This window comes from Periplaneta americana, chromosome 2 (assembly GCF_040183065.1).
Source record: "Periplaneta americana isolate PAMFEO1 chromosome 2, P.americana_PAMFEO1_priV1, whole genome shotgun sequence".
Taxonomy (NCBI): domain Eukaryota; kingdom Metazoa; phylum Arthropoda; class Insecta; order Blattodea; family Blattidae; genus Periplaneta; species Periplaneta americana.
The window spans coordinates 190785119-190805313 of NC_091118.1; the positions used below are offsets into that span (position 1 = coordinate 190785119).

General features: G+C 32.8%; 1 protein-coding gene across 1 annotated transcript in view; it reads left to right on the top strand.

Moving 5' to 3' along the window:
* The window catches only part of LOC138694961 (RNA-binding protein 24-B-like), a 374943-nt gene extending 357663 nt beyond the window's left edge, over window positions 1-17280 (top strand). Inside the window, exons 4-5 of the mRNA XM_069819184.1 lie at window positions 2691-2914; window positions 10256-17280. Coding sequence (XP_069675285.1) covers window positions 2691-2914; window positions 10256-10401 — 370 coding nt within the window. The 3' untranslated portion in view covers window positions 10402-17280. The remainder of the gene's footprint in view (window positions 1-2690; window positions 2915-10255) is intronic.
* Window positions 17281-20195: the final 2915 nt, after the last annotated feature.

Here is a 20195-nt window from a genome sequence, read left to right on the forward strand (position 1 = left end):
ATAGCAAATGTTGAAAATTCTTTATTTATTCGGCTGGAAATTCACTTAATGACCAGTTTCTAACGTCAAATTAAGCAGGAGTTTTGATTCCCTATCACGAGATGCGCAGATGTTTATTCTTTATTCTGTATATTTGTCATATTCTTTTAGAGATCCAGTTGTTTCCAATTTGTTTACCAGTCCCAGTATTGTGCTTCTTTGGTGGGGATTACGAACACCAATTCTCTCTGCTATGCCCTTTGAGTAGCTGTAATTGAATTCCTAATTCAGTATTGCTTCACAAGGAAGAACCGTTGATTTAATGTGTACTGCATTTTCAGCAAATACTTTACTATAATAATACCGGACAGCTAGCAGTTTTGCGTGCGAACGAAGCTGGTGCTGCTACCTACCTGACGGTGTGGAAATACTCGCGAAACAAGCTGTAATCAACTGCAATGTATATTGTTGCTGGGCTAGTTAATAGTTTTATTAATTAGTGCTGTGTTAAAATGTCAGGGTGTATGTGTGCTGTTTATAATTGTGACAATTGCAGCATTACAAATTGCTCCAAATCGTACTTTCGATTTCCGACAGTTCATAAAACGTGAGTCAACAAAATTCGTTATTAGGCCTAATGCCTTTGTCTCTGTGTTGATAGAACAATAAAAATTCGCTTTTTTATTTAGGCCTAATAAATGAATAGAAGTTAAAATATATTGGAAATTTTAAGGTTTTAGCAAATTAAGTTTTATTGTTGTCTACATGCCTTTACTAATAATTATTACAAGCATCAGAATACTACCATTTTTATTTCTGCAGTTGTCAGCACTGGGTATATAAAGCATTATTATAAATTCATTCCTAATGTCAGAAATGATTTTGTCTCACTAAAGCAAAGAAAAATATGTAACAATTAATAATTACGGAAAGTAATATGAAGTATGCAATATTCTCATAATATGCAGCTCTGATATCTATACTAATAATAAATCTGTAGCCGAAATTTTCCTGGTAATTTTCGATTTTCCAAAAATAATTCGTCCTAACATATATAATTAACCACCCTGAAACCGAAAATCGCTTTTTTTTGTTTGTTTGTATGTCTGTCTGTATGTTTGTTATCTTTTCACGCGATAATGGCTGAACGGATTTCGATGAAAATTGGAATAGAAATTAAGTTCGTCGTAACTTAGATTATAGGCTATATGGCATTCAAAATACATTATTTAAAAGGGGGGGTTATAAGGGGGCCTGAATTAAATAAATCGAAATATCTCGCTTATTATTGAGTTTTATGAAAAATGTTAGATAATAAAAATTGCTTTAAAATCATTTCCGATAAGTTTTATTCTTTGAAAAATTTTGATAGGACTGATATTTAATGAGATAAATGAGTTTTAAAATTAAAATAACTGCCATCTAAGGCCGTGTAATAAATTAAAAAACAAATGACTTCGTCTATAAGGGGCCTTGGACAGCAACAATCGAAAGCTATGAAAGATAGCCTACAGATAATGTTTCTGCGTTTCTATGAAGTAATATCAGAAGCTTAATTAACCGATTTGTATAATTAATTATTAATTCACCATTGGAAAGTGTAGTTTCTCTAGATGGACATAATGCTATAATGTTATCACAGTAACTCCTGAGTGAATCGAGGACAGTAAGATTAAAATAGATTCTTATGCACAGAAAACTTGATAGGCTATTCTGTAGATTCGTTTCCTGTATTTCCTAAACTAATTTTTATGACCAAATGAGTGGTCTCTGGATCAAAATGATCGCATTTTAATTTTTTAATTAAATTTAAATTAAGTAACATAATAAACGATTTATCCTTTTATCAAACACGAATGTTCCCTGGATCAAATGTCCTATTTTAATTATATAATTACTTTATATTTATTTCTAACGGGTGCAGCAGAGCGCACGGGTACGGCTAGTAAGGTAATAATTTTACATTAAATACTATTCAATATTTCTTAAGTGTTTCATATATAATTCCACATTAGTAACTCACGTTTTAAACAATAGTCCGAATCCCACTATGTTAATATTTGTATATGTGGACGTAATTCCATCCCCCTTCGCTAGATGTCAGGACCGCTATATTTCGCACTCACGCCAATGCTACTAGTATACAGCTGTCCGGTATTATTATAGTAAGGTATTTGTTTTCAGTGACTAAAACAAAATGTCGCAAACAGCTGCCAACAATAGGGAATAAAGAATGAACATCCGCGCATCTTGTGACAGGGAGTCAAAACTCCTGCTTAATTTGACGTTGAAAACTAGTCATTAAGTGAATTTCCAGTCGATTAAATAAAGAATTTTCAACATTTGCTCTAGAGGTTAGTAATCTCCCAAAGATACTCTACATTTGAGGTATAACAAATTGTGGCTAGCATCATTCGTTTTGAAATAAATAAATAAATAAAGAAAAAAATGTGTTAGTTCTATATAGGCCTAAATCATTCTGTACTATTACTATGTAATTAATACTGAACCATTTTTATTTTATGTCCAACGTCGTTTACGTTTATATTTATGAATACGACATAAATGTATGTTAATAAGGCGGGTTCTGTTTTATTTTGTAAATCATCTCGCGACCCCCTCAGCTCTTCACACGACCCCCGCTTTAGGAACCACTGATCTAGTGGGTTCTTACGAAAGACGCGGTACTGAGCGCGTGACTCGTGTTGCAGAGTGCCTCCCGGCTACGTGTACCCGTCCCCCTACCTGACGGCAGCGCCCAGCGGGATCGTCCCTCTGCCCCCGACGCCGGTGTCGCACGCGGCGGCGTTAGCAGCGGCAGCGGCGGCCACGTCGCAGTTCTACGAGTACCAGAATGCGGCGGCAGCAGCGGCCGTCACATACCCGGGCCAGTACCCCAACGGCTTCGAGACATACCCCTACACCAGCGCAGCAGGTGAGTATTTATTATAGGGGAACAACTTACAAAACTCCGTTGTTCTTAAAGAGTGACACAATATACTATTCACCTCCTCCTTTCTAATAGGGATATCCTCAACTAGCACCAACAGATAGCGCACGTGTGCTTTGAGGGATGCGCTTTGCGTGTGCATTTGTTTTTCGGTATATAAACATTGAGGATATACGAAGTGTATTAGTATATTAAACACTCTTAAAAACAACTAAAAATAACAAATTTTTGTTATATTCCTACATGTAAAAACCAGGGAAAGCTTTTTGTCTTCATTCAGGTCCCGAAACTTCTGAATGTATGCTTTAAACCTTAAAAAATAACGAATTAAATTGCGCCTGGAAAGTGCTAGCTATTGAACAAAAGTAACTACTTCAAGTAATGAATTGTTGGCTACAGTTTTATTTTGGAGAAGAGAAAAGAAAAATCAATAAAAATATTATGCAATCTCGACAGCGAGCTATGTTAGTTTAGATTATATGTAGTAGTTGTAGGAGTCTCCGAAGTTTACGCCTGCGGTAAACTCTCTATAAACTGGGATGCTCATTGTCCAGGATGATCCGTAGTGAAATCCATTTCGTGAATAATGTTTTTAATGTACTGTAGACTAATTATTAAAACCATGTTTTAACTTCAAATTTTCAAAATCATCCTACATAATATTCAAAACTGCATGTCCTTAACCTACAAAATACACGAATAATCATGATACTACTGCGATCATATTACATCAACCTATCGAACATTGTACTTCATCTTACTGCAACAAAGAAAAAAATACGAGGAATTCAATCTCGATAGTCCCTTCCTTATAAAAAAACACATTGGTGGCTGCATATCTTATTTTTAGAGAACCTACGGTACTTAAACACCAATGATTAAAGAGGGCAATATTCACCTACGACATAGTTCCTATTTTTTTTTTTCATTCGTGCATCTCGTTCTCAAAGTTCTCGTTTAGGTTCATGAACATTCAATTTACTCGTATCTATATTCTGCACACTGCAGATTTCCGCACCCATCTCTTAAGGGGAATCGCTCAATATTATACAGGCTTAAGCTTATGCTATTATTTATTGTAAATGAAATTAAATTATGAGGTAAGAAAATACTGAATTATATTAAATTATACTAGGTTATACAAAATAATTGTAAATATAATTTTGACACGCACAGAAAACCAACAAGCGGAAAAAGTAATCAATTATAGCATATGACATAATATAACCCTACAACATGTTGTGCCGCATGGAACGCTCCTGCCATCTATCGGTAAAACTTCGCATAAGATATCCCTATTGTCAGCCAGTACAGACACTTTCAGGTTAGCAAATTGATGAACACTACATACAAAAGAAAAAAAAAACTTATAACAGACACCTTCAGACTTTCAGACTTTGAATCAACACGCGGAAACCTCAAATTTCATGTACCCGAAATATAACAGATACATTTGTGAAATTCAAAACAATAGTTTGTATAAGGCAACTAATATTGTCTTATTGTGTGATCTTGTAGCGAAAGTTGTTTTTACAGTCAGAGCACTTTTATCTTTCTCACTCCTTGTTCTTATCTGAATGCAGTTCTATGATAACTTGAACTAAATACAAAACATCCGACCCGATCATGGTCGGATACGGTAGTGAACGTGTTAATTATAGTTATGCCGTGATTGTGTTTTTTTAAGCCCCGTATTAGTTGTAACATAATATCAGTTCCATATATTTCAAGATCTCAATTCACACAATAATAATAATAATAATAATAATAATAATAATAATAATAATAATAATAATAATTTATGAAATTTAGAAATAAAATCTATATATTTTATATTTATTTATTCTTCTCTCAAACTTAATGTGCCTAATAATAATAATAATAATAATAATAATAATAATAATAATAATAATAACAGTAATAATAATAATAATAATTTATGAAATTTAGAAATAAAATCTAAATATTTTATATTTATTTATTGTTCGCTCAAACTTAATGTGAATAATAATAATAATAATAATAATAATAATAATAATAATAATAATAATAATAATAATAACAATTTATGAAATTTAGAAATAAAATCTAAGTATTTTATATTTATTTATTGTTCTCTCAAACTTAATGTGCCTAATAATAATAATAATAATAATAATAATAATAATAATAGTAGTAGTAGTAATTTATTGCTAAACAAAGATGCATATTTTTATATAAAAAATCATCTCCAGAGGGCATTCCACAAAATTTTAAGTTAAGCATTTTATTAATCAGCAGAATAAAAAGTAAAAATGGAAAAGAAAAAAAAACAGATATTACAAAATTGAAACTTTACATTTTCCCCTTAAACAATAATTTTTAATTGATTTTTTTAAAATAAGAAGCATTAGCTGATTGAATGTTTAGGAATTTATCTGGTATCATGTTATAAAGCCTTGGACCGAAGTTGCTACTGTAATTATAAGCTACAGTTGTGGTACATTTAGGAACTGTCAAGCATATGTTGTCTGATCTCTTTTTTTTTAGTAGGTTATTTTACGACGCTTTATCAACATCTTAGGTTATTTAGCGTCTGAATGAGATGGTGATAATGCCAGTGAAATGAGTCCGGGGTCCTGCACCGAAAGTTACCCAGCATTTTTTCTCATATTGGGTTGAGGGAAAACCCCGGAAAAACCTCAACCAGGTAACTTGCCTCGACCAGGAATCGAATCCGGGCCACCTGGTTTCGCGGCTAGACGCGCTAACCGTTACTCCACAGGTGTGGACTGTCTCATCTCTTAGCTTAATATTTATGTTAATACAAATTTCGGTTTTTATGTACGAAATTCAATAAGTTATTGTTATAAATTTGATAGATATTAAATACTTTAAATTCAGAATACAACAGTTGTGAGGGATAATCAAGAGACTTATTAAGACATATTTTGATTATTATTATCTGTAGCAGTTTTATTGGCATGAGGAAGGTACTACAGGGTGGGCAAAATAAAACTGGCCTGGAAAATCTGTAATTATACATGCATTATGGGTCTGTAACAATAAATATTCTTTGAAGAATGTTAATTAATATCTAATAACCCATTGTTGCATCTAAATCACGGTTTCCTGCATTGTCAGGGTCATTTCCGCTTCAGTCTTATACATATAAATTCATATTTTTCATATATATTTTCCGCTTGCCAGTTTTATTTTGCTCACCCCGATATTCATCTTCTTTCACTGTGGCTGTTCCTCGGCTTTGGAAGTCCCTACCGAGTAATGTCAGGGACTGTCGAACATCAAACCTATTTAAGAATAGGCGAACGAAATACTTTTCTAACAATTCTTGTTAACAATAATAGCTCTTTCAGGTTTGTCAATGTTTAATGGTTATATATATATATATATATATATATATATATATATATATATATATATATATATCACAATAAATATTTAAATTATCTCATTATTATTATTATTATTATCATCATTATTTCTTACCAGTGTTTATTATTGTCGCACTAACATTACTTATCTAACTTTCATTATTTACTTTCATGTTGTTTTATGGTCTAGATATTAATATAATAACTATGTAACCAATTGTATTCAATTAGAATTAGAGTCTGACTGGGCGGAAGAGAAGGCCTATTGGCCTTAGCTCTGCCAGATTAAATAAATTATTATTATTATTATTATTATTATTATTATTATTATTATTATTATTATTATTATCATAAGCACTACCCCATCCTATAATGCCGTATTGTAATATGTAGCTTGTACTAATGCGAGGTAAATCAGTCGTATGTATGTATGTATGTATGTATGTATGTATGTATGTATGTATGTATGTGTGTATGTGTGTATATTAGCTAAGTGTCATAATATTATCTATAAGTGCAACATGCTATTCATGTTAAATTCTCTATGTTTTTCGACTGTAATTTCAAGACATTAATCTAATTAATTTATATATGTTACACTCTTGCAAGTGTATATTTATTGTATGGTAGTCTGTAAGTTTCAATTTGTTATGATTAGTTTAAAATATAACCCTAATATACTATATGTAAAATAGGGTTTATAAATATGGAATAAATACTACTACTAAATCAGTCGTAAAATATGGACAGTCAAGTACTTTCGTAAGGTAACAAAATGGTGAATAATGTTTTTTTTTTTAAATCTAATTGCGAAGAACAATAAGATGTTTAATGCAATGCTGATATGAATTCTCGTGAGAAAATACTTTTCACTACGTGGTTTTCAGTAATTAGAAAAATATTAAAACATTATATGAGTGAAAACCATAAATATACATCACTTTAACGATGAGAAACGCGAAGTACAAACGTCCAGTTTAATGCATATGAAAACAAAACGAGTCTCAACAGACTAGCTGTGTGTCTAATCGCTTTTCCCATCACAGTTCATACTCTGGGCATTAACCTGCGCTCGCGATTGTTGTATAATTACGAACTCCAGCACTGTTATTGGATGATCTCAAAATTCGGTTCAGGCCCCATGAATATGTAGTAGTTACCGATAACACTGCTATACCGAAGTCATAAAATTAGATGTATTAGACGCAACAAGTGGTACGATTCAAACGATAGGTCTATGGTATCTATACTATAGTATGATGTTAATAACCTTGCACTGAACCTTGAATCATTCATGTTCTGCGCACTTAGGAAATAACGCATGTTTTTATTTTTTCCGAATAAGTTCACTGATGCAAAACTACAACTCCCTGTCTGCAGCCACATATGCCCTCATTATGCCTTATGAAAATAGGTACAAAGCAACTCATTAACTTTTAGCCTGTGAATCACGACTTACTAGGATTCACAAGTTCTTAAAAAGCGTTCCAAAACGTTTAAAAATTTCAAAGATATATTTTATTTTATCACAACTTTATTATTATGTAGTTTAGTGTCAGGAATACTGAAAGGAAAAATATGTATGTATGTATTTATTTACACTGCAAGTGGGCAAGCACCCGGTGGCAGTGGTATATACAATATTAACAATACACAGTTAAAATGATAAGCAATACACAATAAAATTTACAATACATAATAAAATTTACAACACATATACAATTTTACACACAATACAATAAGAATACACAATACATATAAAATAAAACACCTAATTTTACAACACAACCTACATAATTATGTATAGGTCCTACATAATTTTCAATAGTCTTTCACTTTACTCTCATCTCATTCCCTGTAGTGGCACTATGACTCATTTCACTGACACTTTAGCACACATTTCACTGACACTCTGTAACACATTTCACTGACACTATAGAACACATTTCATTGACACTATAAATTATCACTGATCGGAACTGTTCACTGCACTGTAAAACCATAACTTCACTGACTCACCTCGCTTCACTGATACAACAGTTCAAATAAGTCAAATAATTGCATTCTTATGCATACTTATAAACAGAACTACATTTAAACTAAACATTTCTAGTCTAAGGCCCTCTTACACGCTATTTTTAAATAATTTACAATTCAAACCAAGGAAGTAAACTCGTCAGGCTAGATAAATACATGCCACCTTAAAAAATTAAATGTTGAATGTCACCTTAATTTTAATTTTCACTTTATACACAACTCTTTAAATTATTCTTGAATCTCCTTAAGGAAGGACAGCCCTCAAAGCCCGCTGCAGGTAGATCATTCCAATCATTTATAGTTCTATTTAAAAATGAGAATTTACCTACATCCGTTTTCTGTTTCCTACATTTGATTTTAAAATCATGATCGTTCCTACCATAGTACGTTGGCTTTTCTAACCGAACCGTTATGTCTACCCATGCTTTCTGACCTAGATGTGCTCTATACAATATGGAATTTCATATTCTAGGAAATTCCTGGGATCTGTTTCACAATGTTTACAATCTTTGTAAATTGTAAACTTTGTTTATAAATTGTAAACTTCTGTTTCACAATCTTTGTAATGTAAAACGTTACAAAGGAAATCAAAGCTTTACAAATTCAATTTTGCTCACTTTACAAGTATTTTGTTTCACAATGAAGGGTAATTTTACAAACGTGTAAACTTTACTTGTAAAGTTAGCACATTTTCTACAATAGCTCTGAGATGTGTAAAGTTTGATATTGCAACAAATTGTGAATAAATACAATAAATATATATTTATTAAATTAATTTTTGAGTAACTGGATAATATTAAGAATTAAACTAAAGCAGTTTTGATGTTATTAAGTAGTTCTAATGAGTCAGACGAAGATATTGAATTTAGGCCTAATCAAACAAAGACGTATGCGTAAAATTTTCCGGCCTAGAATTAATAACACGTTCGTATCATTGTATGAATTTAATGAAAGGTTTCGAATGAGTCCCGCGCTATACTTCAGAATACAGCGTAAGTATTTATATACAAAGACTGTATTTAATAAATACTCGCACTTAAACTGGTGTCAAAGATAATGTTTGCTCCAGTTAGCATTGTTTATGTTTACCGCGTATTTTTTGTGATGTCCAATCTGTGTACTGAAGAGCACAATAAATTAAGTGTAAACTTAGTTAAGACAGAATTATGCAGTAAAGTGAATTTTAAGATAGTATGTCAGCAATTTACAGAATATGAAGCCAAGGAAGATCAAAGAAACCTACTAAAATGTTGTCAAAGTGATCAGAAATATAGCGCTTTTTAAGTTTAAGATAATAATATGTCAGCAATTTACAGAATATCAAGCTAAGGATGATCAGAGAGACCTGCTAAATTATGTAAAGACAATTTATGTTCACTATTCAATATAATAAATTGTTAAGTTTTTTCTTATTTTTATATTTACATCACAACCATTGTACTGTAGAATTTGTACACGATACATTTCACTCAGTTATCTTAATTTTTCAAAAGTAAATATAAATATGTGTATTGAGATTTGAGAAGAATTTTACTTATTTTATTGGGTTATTTTACATCTCAGATTATTTAGCGTTTGAATGATATGGAGGTAATACTGCCAGTGAAATGAGTCCGGGGTCCAGCACCGATAGTTACCCAGCATTTGCTCATATCGCCCCGACCGGGATTCGAACCCGGGCCACTTGGTTTCGCGGCCAGACGAGCTCACCGTTACTCCACAGGTGTGGACATTTGAGAAGAATAAAAGTTATATAGAATGTCCACAAATGTTAGCCCTGATTTCATCTGGCTATAATTTTTTAACAATAGAAGTTACTAAATTAATGCTATTATTTTTCTCAGAGTTAGGCCTAAGCTTAACTAAAAGGTGGTCACCCTGCCTATTATTGCATACGGCTTATTTGTGCCCTCAGGAGCTGCCAGCTACGTGACGCCGTACACGTACGCGACGTTGCCTCAAACTGCGGGGCTCCCCACAGCCGCTGCCGGGGGGTTCCCCAGCCTGTCTCCCTACCAGACTGCAGCCCAGGCAACTCTTCAAGAAGCTCGTATGCAGTAACGCTACATCTACACTTAGGGGAATGTAAGAATTATTAATGTGTACAGTAATAACGAGAAAGAGAGAGAGAGAGTGAAATTCCCATCGTCAGTTGTCCTATTGTAGAAATGTTATATTTATATCAAATCCCGACTTATGATTTAACTTCGATTATATCGATAAATTCTGTTAGGGATAACATATTTATAGCGATTAGTAAATGATAAATGGCGCTTACATAGCTATAATATGTCTTACAATTTTATTCAGCCCTAGGTTTCTAAAATGAAAAGTGGTTGGTATCATTTCTTTAAAGCTGAGGGAAAATAATTTCGCAATAGTATGCAGATTATATTGACCTTCAGTATCACCCTTCGATATATAACCAATTCTAAAAACGGGTGAAAGATAATATCAATAATTCAGAATGATTCTTAGTAGGAAAAATGTAACCTAAAGCTTCCTTTATGTAGTTCTAGTAGACAAGGAAACAAAACTTCAATTATTAGTAGTTCTTGTGCTAGAACGATTGTAGTAATGAAATGGATTCTCAGTCTATAGTTAGTTCACGGCCGACTTGATGCTACCTCCGCTTCTTTGAAGCGAAGCGAGCATCAAGTCGGCCGTGGTTAGTTAGAACCAGCGAAGTAAATCATTTGTAGAGGTCAGCACATACAATTTAAGTAGGCCTACCTTCGACAGGATGATGTTAGGTTAATATTTTCATGTTTTATGTGTCAGAGATACAGAACCTAAATGTTGTGTTATTTATTTGAAATTATATCTCGATTATTGAAAATTGCTACTAGTATTTCTATATGGACGAAGAGTTTAAAAGCAAATTAAATTGTGTGGTTATACGTTATCTCTACGAATCTGGCACAATAAATATTTATTACCTATTGCTATAATCAACATATCCCTGTTTAACCGTCGATGTTGCTCTGACCTTCACAACAAGAAAATTGGTTTGTTGTTATTTTCATATAGTTCCGAAACTTATTCTGATAATCCCATCTTGTACTTCCTACAAAAAAAATATTGTTGTTTGACAATATTGAACCACTTATTGATTTCTGCACCTAAAATCGCTATTTTATAATAAGGCAGCTTTTCTTCAGAACTTTTTTCTCCCCCCTCCTTTAATGTACTTCTGTAATTTATATACAGATCTTATTCTAGTAATAACCGTAATACTTTTATCCAAATCCATGTAGGATTTCGGAACTGCAAGGAATCTCATATTTTAAACGAGCTCATGTACTTAAACGAGTCATGTTATGATATATAAATCCAATATATGTTTCTCTCATATTGTAATACCTCAGTATATGATCCCAGATTAAACAGAAATAGTTCTCCCTTCAAAAAAAGAAAAGAGAGATTCATTCATTTAATATAACTTTTAACTATTCATTTCCATTTTTCTATTATTTCATTCATATTTTATAAATTTTATACTTTTGATTTTTATTTTGTATGCGGTGTATCCCAAATATATAGGACCACACTGAAGTTGTAGAATGCAGACATTATGGATTTCTACTTTGAAACCAGAACAAAAATAAACGTAAGGGAACATTCTAAAAAGTAATTTCAAGATCTTTACAGTTAGACTGTTTAATTTGGTTGTGTTTTTGTGGAAGAGTAACTCTTGTGAATCGATGTTTCGTCTTCATTGTAAGGTACAATGAATACAACATGTGTATGTTTGCTGTAAATTCTGATGAAAAATTACATTTGATATGCCTGATATGAATGCCCACTGAACTTTCAGCAAATAAATGCGATATTGAATAACTTCAAGGGCCGGGTAATGAACCCGGGACCTTTGGCCGAGCGCGCCAACGCTCTACTGTCTGAGCTACTCAGAAAGTATACCAGAACCCGGCTCAATTTTTCTTATATCCACATATCTCAAGTGGGTTGAGAGGCCAGCATTGAGTCCACACTTTATGTGTGAATTAATTTTGTGGGTTTCTGTTAACGAACAGTAATGTATATTATACAAACTAGCCGTACCCGTGCGCTCCGCTGCGCCTGTTAGAAATAAATATAAAGTAATTACATAATTAAAATAGGACGTTTGATCCAGGGAACGTTCGTGTTTGATAGAAGGGTAAATCGTTTAATATGTTACTTAATTTAAATTGTATTTAAATAATTAAAATGCGGTCATTTTGGTCCAGAGAGCAATCATTTGGTGCAATGACAATTCCTTTAACATGTTTCTTAATTGTTATTACATGCAACCGTAGTTTAATGAAGATTGACATATCATTTAGTTTTAATGTGTATACTTTATATTACTTGCTATATGTTTCAGAAGTTACTGTAATAACATTGTAGAATTATGTCCATCTAGAGAAACTACACTTTCCAATGGTGAAATTAAAATTAAACAGTTAATTAGCTTCCGCTATTACTTCATACAAACACAGAAACATTGTCTTAGGCTATGTTTAATAGCTTTCGATTGTTGTTGTCCAAGGCCTCTTATAGACGAAGTCATTTGTTTTTATTTCAGTACAGCGCCATAGATGGCGTTGTTATTGTAATTTTAAAACTCGTTTATCTCATTAAATATCAATCGTATCAAAATTTTGTATAGAATAAAACTTATCGGAAACTATTTTTAAAGAAACTTTTGTTATGTAATATTTTTCACGAAAATCAATATTAAGCGAGATATTTCGATTTATTTAATTCAGGCCCCCTTATAACCCCCTTTTAAATAAAGTATTTTAAATGTCATATAGCCTATAATCTAAGTTACAACGAACTTAATTTATATTCCAATTTTCACCGAAATCCGTTCAGCCATTATTGCGTGAAAAGGTAACAAACATCCAGACAGCCGGACAGACATACAAACAAAAATTTCAAAAAAGCGATTTTCGGTTTCAGGATGGTTAATTATACATGTTAACACCAATTATTTTTGGAAAATCGAAAATTACCAGAAAAATTTTGGCTACAGATTTATTATTAGTATAGATCTGGCCTTCAGGTTTGGCGCCCTATAAAGCTGACTTGAATAATTTCAAGGGAAAAGTTCGTTAACAGAAAACCACAAAATTAAGTCACACAGAAAGCGTACACTCAATGCTGGACTCTAACGTTCTGTCAACCCACTTGAGGTATGTGGATATAAGGGGAATTACTGACCCGGGATCTGCTATAGTTCCTGGGTAGCTCAGTCGGTAGAGCGTTGGCGCTCTCGGCCAAAGGTCCCGGGTTTGATACCCGGCCCTGAAACAATTTTTCCCTTGAAAGGACTAATATGATTGTTGGAGAAATATGCTTATTTTTATTCAGTCGCTGCCTATGAAATGGGCTGTGTGGCGTTTGTTTCTTCAATGAAATCAGAAGAAAATCAAAATGATTTGATTTTATATCATAATCAGACTTAAATCTAAGGCAGCCACTGAATAATTGAAATCACTGTTTATTGAATGAGAACAGCTCCTGGATTTTCTTTTTTTTTTTTTGTCGTAGTTGTGATATTGTAAGAGTTAGCCTACGGGATTCTTTACCTAACAGCAAATGCAATGTAATTTTATCATGAATTTACTTTGAAAGACGGATGTACTAAAGTTTTATATTGATTTTATTGTTATCTTGTTTATTTTTGTTAATATGCCAAATGTTGGTACCATAAAGTAAATTAATTCTAGTCTCGCATTTTAAAGAGAGGTACGGTGAATATAAAACACTTTGATGTTGAACATTTTTATTAATATCAAGAATCATTATTCAGTTGCGTAAATATTGTAAGTATATGTGTAATTTATAAAGTAATATTTATCCTTAAGTATAGGCTACAGTTATTTTAGTAGTAGCACAACCATATTTAAAAAAAAAATAGGATGCACCAAGCTAACAATTAATGGTTATTATAAATCATTCCAGTTTCTGGAATAACAGTTTAATAATGCATCCAAAAGATAATGAAATAGTTAATGTAGATTACTAGGCGATGAATAATTTACGAAAATAATATCCACAAGGTAAGGGAATATCTATAGACTTAAGTTAGTGATGGGAATTTGAAATGAATCAGTTCCTGCTATCTCTTATTAACTGGGTAGGTTATAAAAATTATTTAAATTGTTCTTTAGATTCAGATTAATTTCTAAATAGTATTGGTAGCTGAAATAAGAAATATTTAACTTTAATTATATTTATATATTTGCACAATGTATATATACTAATAATCTCAAGACATATCATATATAAATGATATGATTTAGTAGCATGGGCTATTCTGACCCTAGTAATAGTTTTTATGATATATAAATGTAACTTTTACAGGTCTAAGTCTTAAAATTGTAATCAAATACTCCGTATTTGAATACTGATACTAGATATACGAAATATAGTTAGTCTTGTAATTCATTTTTATAAATAGATTTGCTTTTTATGAGACATTGTTCTCTAAATTATATAAGTTAGTTCCCTGGTGTAGATTTTAGTTGGAGATAGATGAAATGGTGGCTGATAACGTCTAACAGTCTTTTGAAATATTTATCGGCCAACTGAAAGATTTCTGACAGTTTCCATAACGGAGCATGACTATGCAATCGACTTTTGAATGATACAATAACAACGGTTATAAAATTCTGGTGTTTAGTATTGGATCGTGTCACGAAATATATTTAAATAAACCAAAACATTCCTACAACTAACGGAATATTATTTTAGAATAACATTTGCATGCTCAACGTTCAAAAGGAATTGCACTGTCATGAAAAATTGAATGTAACATCCCGAAATATTATTATAGCAGTTTTCAGTTTATAAATAACTATCTTCTATTACAAGAGACATAAGTTTATTTATTAAAAGATAATGGGACATGTGTCAATGTTAAACATTTATGACTATGCACTCAATTGGAGCATTACCAGCTTCTTAGCACCGTTGTATGATGTAAATTAGTGTAATATATGTTATTTAATGCACACGAGGTTAAGTAAGTATTGCTCAGTACAGATGTAGTTACTCGCTAGTCAGGGCAATATATACCGACTTCGTGCAATAATTCCTATCGTCCATTTTCTAATAGTTCAATTTAAATATTAAAACAACACTAGTCAACAAAATTGTAAGAAAATATTTATGCCCTACTAACCCACAAATTTAAGATATTAGGCACTTATTATCTGACAACAGTTTCAGTCGGAATTTAGAAAGCTAATGTTACACATTCTGATGTCCATACATTTTATCTTTCCACGCTCGCGGAAGTAGACTGAAAGCGGCAGTGCTCAACGCAGCTGCCCATAAGCGGCGCGCTGAGCGTTCGGTTATGTTAGGAGTCAAGAATACGCGAGATAAACAGTAGAATGGCCAGTTTTTATTTTTACAATTTCAAATTGTGAAAGTGCTAGAAAATGCTTTATGCTCAACCATGTCGAAATGTAGTAATTATACACCTGACAGCAGCCCTTTAATGGACCTCATTAAAGTACACCTATTCATTAAAGTTCAGGTGTTCCACCAATCAGAAAATACCATTGTAGCAATATGAAAGCGCAAGTATCGATTATTCTCGGATATCCAATCGAAAGACAACTAGCGCGAGATTTCACCAATTGTACAATAAATCACCTATATTTGAAATAAAGTCAGTTCTGTTTCTATAATAATTGTAAATAATATTCAAATAAATTCAATTTGTCGTCTCGTTTTTCAATGTCTAATTCAATTTCAAGGTTATATCGAGATTAATGTTTATTTTACTTTCTACATTATATCAAGGTCAATGTCGACATTTGTTTCTCGGAAAAAATCAATACTTTCGCGTCTGCGCACATCTCACAATTTACGAGGTATTACACAAGGTCAGTTCCGCTCCTCAGTCAGATAAGAATAACATGAATACTTATGAATAATTTCAAGTTAGAAATATGGTCGAGCATAAAAAGTCGTATGAAACCTGACTATAATGGTAATTAAGACGCTCGTATGAAAATTATGAAACTCGCTTGCGCTCGTTTCATAAACATACTCGCGTCTTAATTACTACCATTATAGGCTCGTTGCATAATGTACTATTACATTTTCAGAGCCATTGTTTAAAGTGTGGAAATATAAAACGTATGCACTGTGTTAGGTTTGCCAGTTTATATGACTATCTACATTCGCAAAATATTAAAGAATGTTTACAGAAATAAAAGAAATTGTGTTACATTCCTTGAATAAGAGATGTATAAACTTGAATACGGAAAAGTAAGAAAAAATCTACAATTATCTCTCTGACGCTATGTCTTCGGAGATCAGATAATTTCAATTAAATGCTTATAAAATTTGAGAAATCTAAAGAAACAAAAACGGCAATCCTATAAGTTTTGTGTAAAATCAAGTAGCCTATTAGCATAATTCAAATGTCTTAACATGTTTCTGGTGACAACTCCCCACTACAATAATAATTTAACAGTGTACTTATTTCTGATATATTTATGAATAATACGATCTTGAAGCATGCTCAAATTCTGAATGTACAGAGACGTGCCGGTACGGTGGAGAGAGTGAGAGAGAAAGAAGTGTATTGGTAAGTCCTGTCCAATGGCTGTTGTAAGGCTATGTGACTTACTGTTCCGAAATTTAGTTCGGAAAATATATTATTAATATTTCAAATTATTTAACATGTTCAAACCGAACGAACCACTAATATATTTCAAATCCGTCCTTCATAGCCTCTTAAAAAATGTGCCTTCTTGGTCATGAAGAAACATCAGATGCTTCTCAGTATTTTGATGATATGAAGGATCATATTGGGATTACTGTATTCGATGAAAACATATTGATATTCCTAAACTGCGATAATATATTTTGGTGTAATAACTCTTATGTAATATGTAAATTTACTATAATGTATAAATATATTTAAAACTATGTACAATAATGTGTTATTGATTTAAACCTATCTCAATAACTTCACATTCCTTTATCCCCTTCAACTCAAAGAAAGTTTTACTTCACGTATGTGAGTTAAGGTAAAATATAGTTGATTGGTTAATAAACAGCTCTATTGTATACAGTTAAAGAACGAAATACAAATATACAAAATCATGTGGTATGAATTTCTATTGGTTAATGGATTTCTACTTCAATATACAGGGTGGAAGTGAAATAGCCTTGCAAATTTTAGGGCGAATAGCTCATGTTGCATGTAACAAAAACTATATCATATTAATGGAAAGTTAATACTTACTTACTTATTTACTTACTGGCTTTTAAGGAACCCGAAGGTTCATTGCCGCCCTCACATAAGCCCGCCATTGGTCCCTATCCTGAGCAAGATTAATCCATTCTCAATCATCATATCTCACCTCCCTCAAATCCATTTTAACATTATCTTCCCATCTACGTCTCGGCCTCCCTAGAGGTCTTTTTCCCTCCGGCTTCCCAACTAACACTCTATATGCATTTCTGGATTCACCCATACGTGCTACATGCCCTGCCCATCTCAATCGTCTGGATTTAATGTTCCTAATTATGTCAGGTGAAGAATACAATGCGTGCAGTTCTGTGTTGTGTGACTTTCTGCATTCTCCTGTGACTTCATCCCTCTTAACCCCAAATATTTTCCTAACAACCTTATTCTCAAACACCCTTAACTATGTTCCTCTCTCAAAGTGAGAGTCCAAGTTTCACAACCATACAGAACAACCGGTAATATAACTGTTTTATAAATTCTAACTTTCAGATTTTTCGACAACAGACTGGATGATGAAAGTTTCTCAACCGAATAATAACAGGCATTTCCCATATTTATTCTGCGTTTAATTTCCTCCCGAGTGTCATTTATATTTGTTACTGTTGCTCCAAGATATTTGAACTTCTCCACCTCTTCGAAAGATAAATTTCCAATTTTTATTATGGAAAGTTAATAGTTAGAAAAAAATGTTTTTCTCAAATTTTAATAACCTTTTATTCGGTAACTATGCGAGTAGGAAATAGTCCATAATGGTAGAAAAACTAATAAATTTCAATAGTGTGGACGGTTTTCGTGTAAATTTAATTTTAAAAATCTCTAATTTCAAGCCACTGCACGATGCGAGTTGGCTGCAACACAGCGCCAGAGAACAGCTCATCTAGCGAGACACACCGAGTTCGTTGACCTCTTACATCTGTATCACGAGAAGAGTGTGTTAGCGGCGATGTTGCCAGAATGCTGAAACTTCAAACTTAATTTTCTAATTAACCGTGCATTTTCTATTTATTTTAGTACACCCTATCGTTCCTTTCAATCTTCAAGGTTATTTCACTTCCACCCTGTATAGTGACATCTTTTTAAATCGAATTACAAGTGAAATCTTTAAAAGTTTGTATTACCCAAAATTCGAATTTAGAAAAATCATTTCCATAATTAAGATAACAATAATTTTACCTTGGCACTATTCATTATAGAAATAATGAAAACATTTATAAAAATTGAACTGCCGATAAAGGAAGCAAGGTTATAAGGGGTGTCCGCTTGGAAACAAGTTTCGTCTAGTACAGCGTCGTTCGAAAGCAATATCGGTAAGCAACAGCCCTCTTAGCGGTGATTCAGCGCGTCGGCTTTCGGCGATAAAATCTCACGGTTTACATATTACATTACATATGTAATTTATTGGCTTATCTTATACTACTACGATTTATTACAAATCATCCGTCCTCAAGTGAGGTTGACCACTGGGATCCGGAATTAACAAACATAAAAGATAAAGGGAAATGAAACGAGTAAAATAATGATTCGATTTGTGCATTAAAACAAACATTTACGTGTTAACATATAGATGATAGAGTAGAATTTGAAGAGAGGCCTTCAGAATTCCCATTACAATCTTCTGAACCTCATAAAAGGGAATTGAAAGGGCTTAAGAATATTAGAGGTAAATTTTAGTAAACAACCCTTCGCTCCAAATAGTAAGCCTGCAACATCCCAGTTGTAAAGCGAAATGCCATATTTTTCACTGAGGTATGGAAGACAAGGTATATACTTAGCTCGCTTGTCATCATTTATCTGTAGTGCTTGATTTGTATCTCGTTCAAAGCAAATCGTAGGGTCTAAGACCATCGCTTTCTGGGTTCTTCTATTGATGGCAATTATATCGACTCTTCTATGAGAATCATCTTCAGACACACAATGAATCTCCTCATGTACTTCCCATCCCCTGTAATAACTGTCCACCATCCTCCCTAATGCACATTTCTGCACGACACTTTTTGTACGATTTCTTCGTAATTCACGCAGCCTATCATAAATTAAGATTTGTTGTCCTAATGAGTACTGCATTGCCACTAACTAAAATAAAACGCACTTAAGGGAAGTCAGCTACATTAAAACTTTCTCGGGATGCAAAAATGTCCCGGTTTTTTTTATCAATTACTCCCTCATTATAAGAGTAGGTGGATTTGCGCCGAATTTAAACGTACACCAACATTCTCCGAAAAGTCAACGCTTTCTTGATCAGTGAGACGAAGACCGAGGTAAAGTAATCAAATTTCAACTTAAATAAGTTGTAACTACGTAAAGATTAATATTTAGTCCTACAGAATATATCTGTTATGGTAACAGTATGTCGAACTTGCAGGCCACAAAGGGAGAAACACTAGGGGAGGGGGATTCGATCCGGTGCTGTGGATTGAACTTCGGCGTAGCTCAGTGGTGAGAGCACTTGGTAAGTAGAACCAAGGACCCGGAGCGAATTTTTCTCTACTAATAATCATTGTCTACATAAGTTGACGTCCTGCTTCCGGCAAGCAATCGTAGTGATAGGAATGTTACAAACGAAGTTGCAAACAGTTACAGTAGTTTCCAG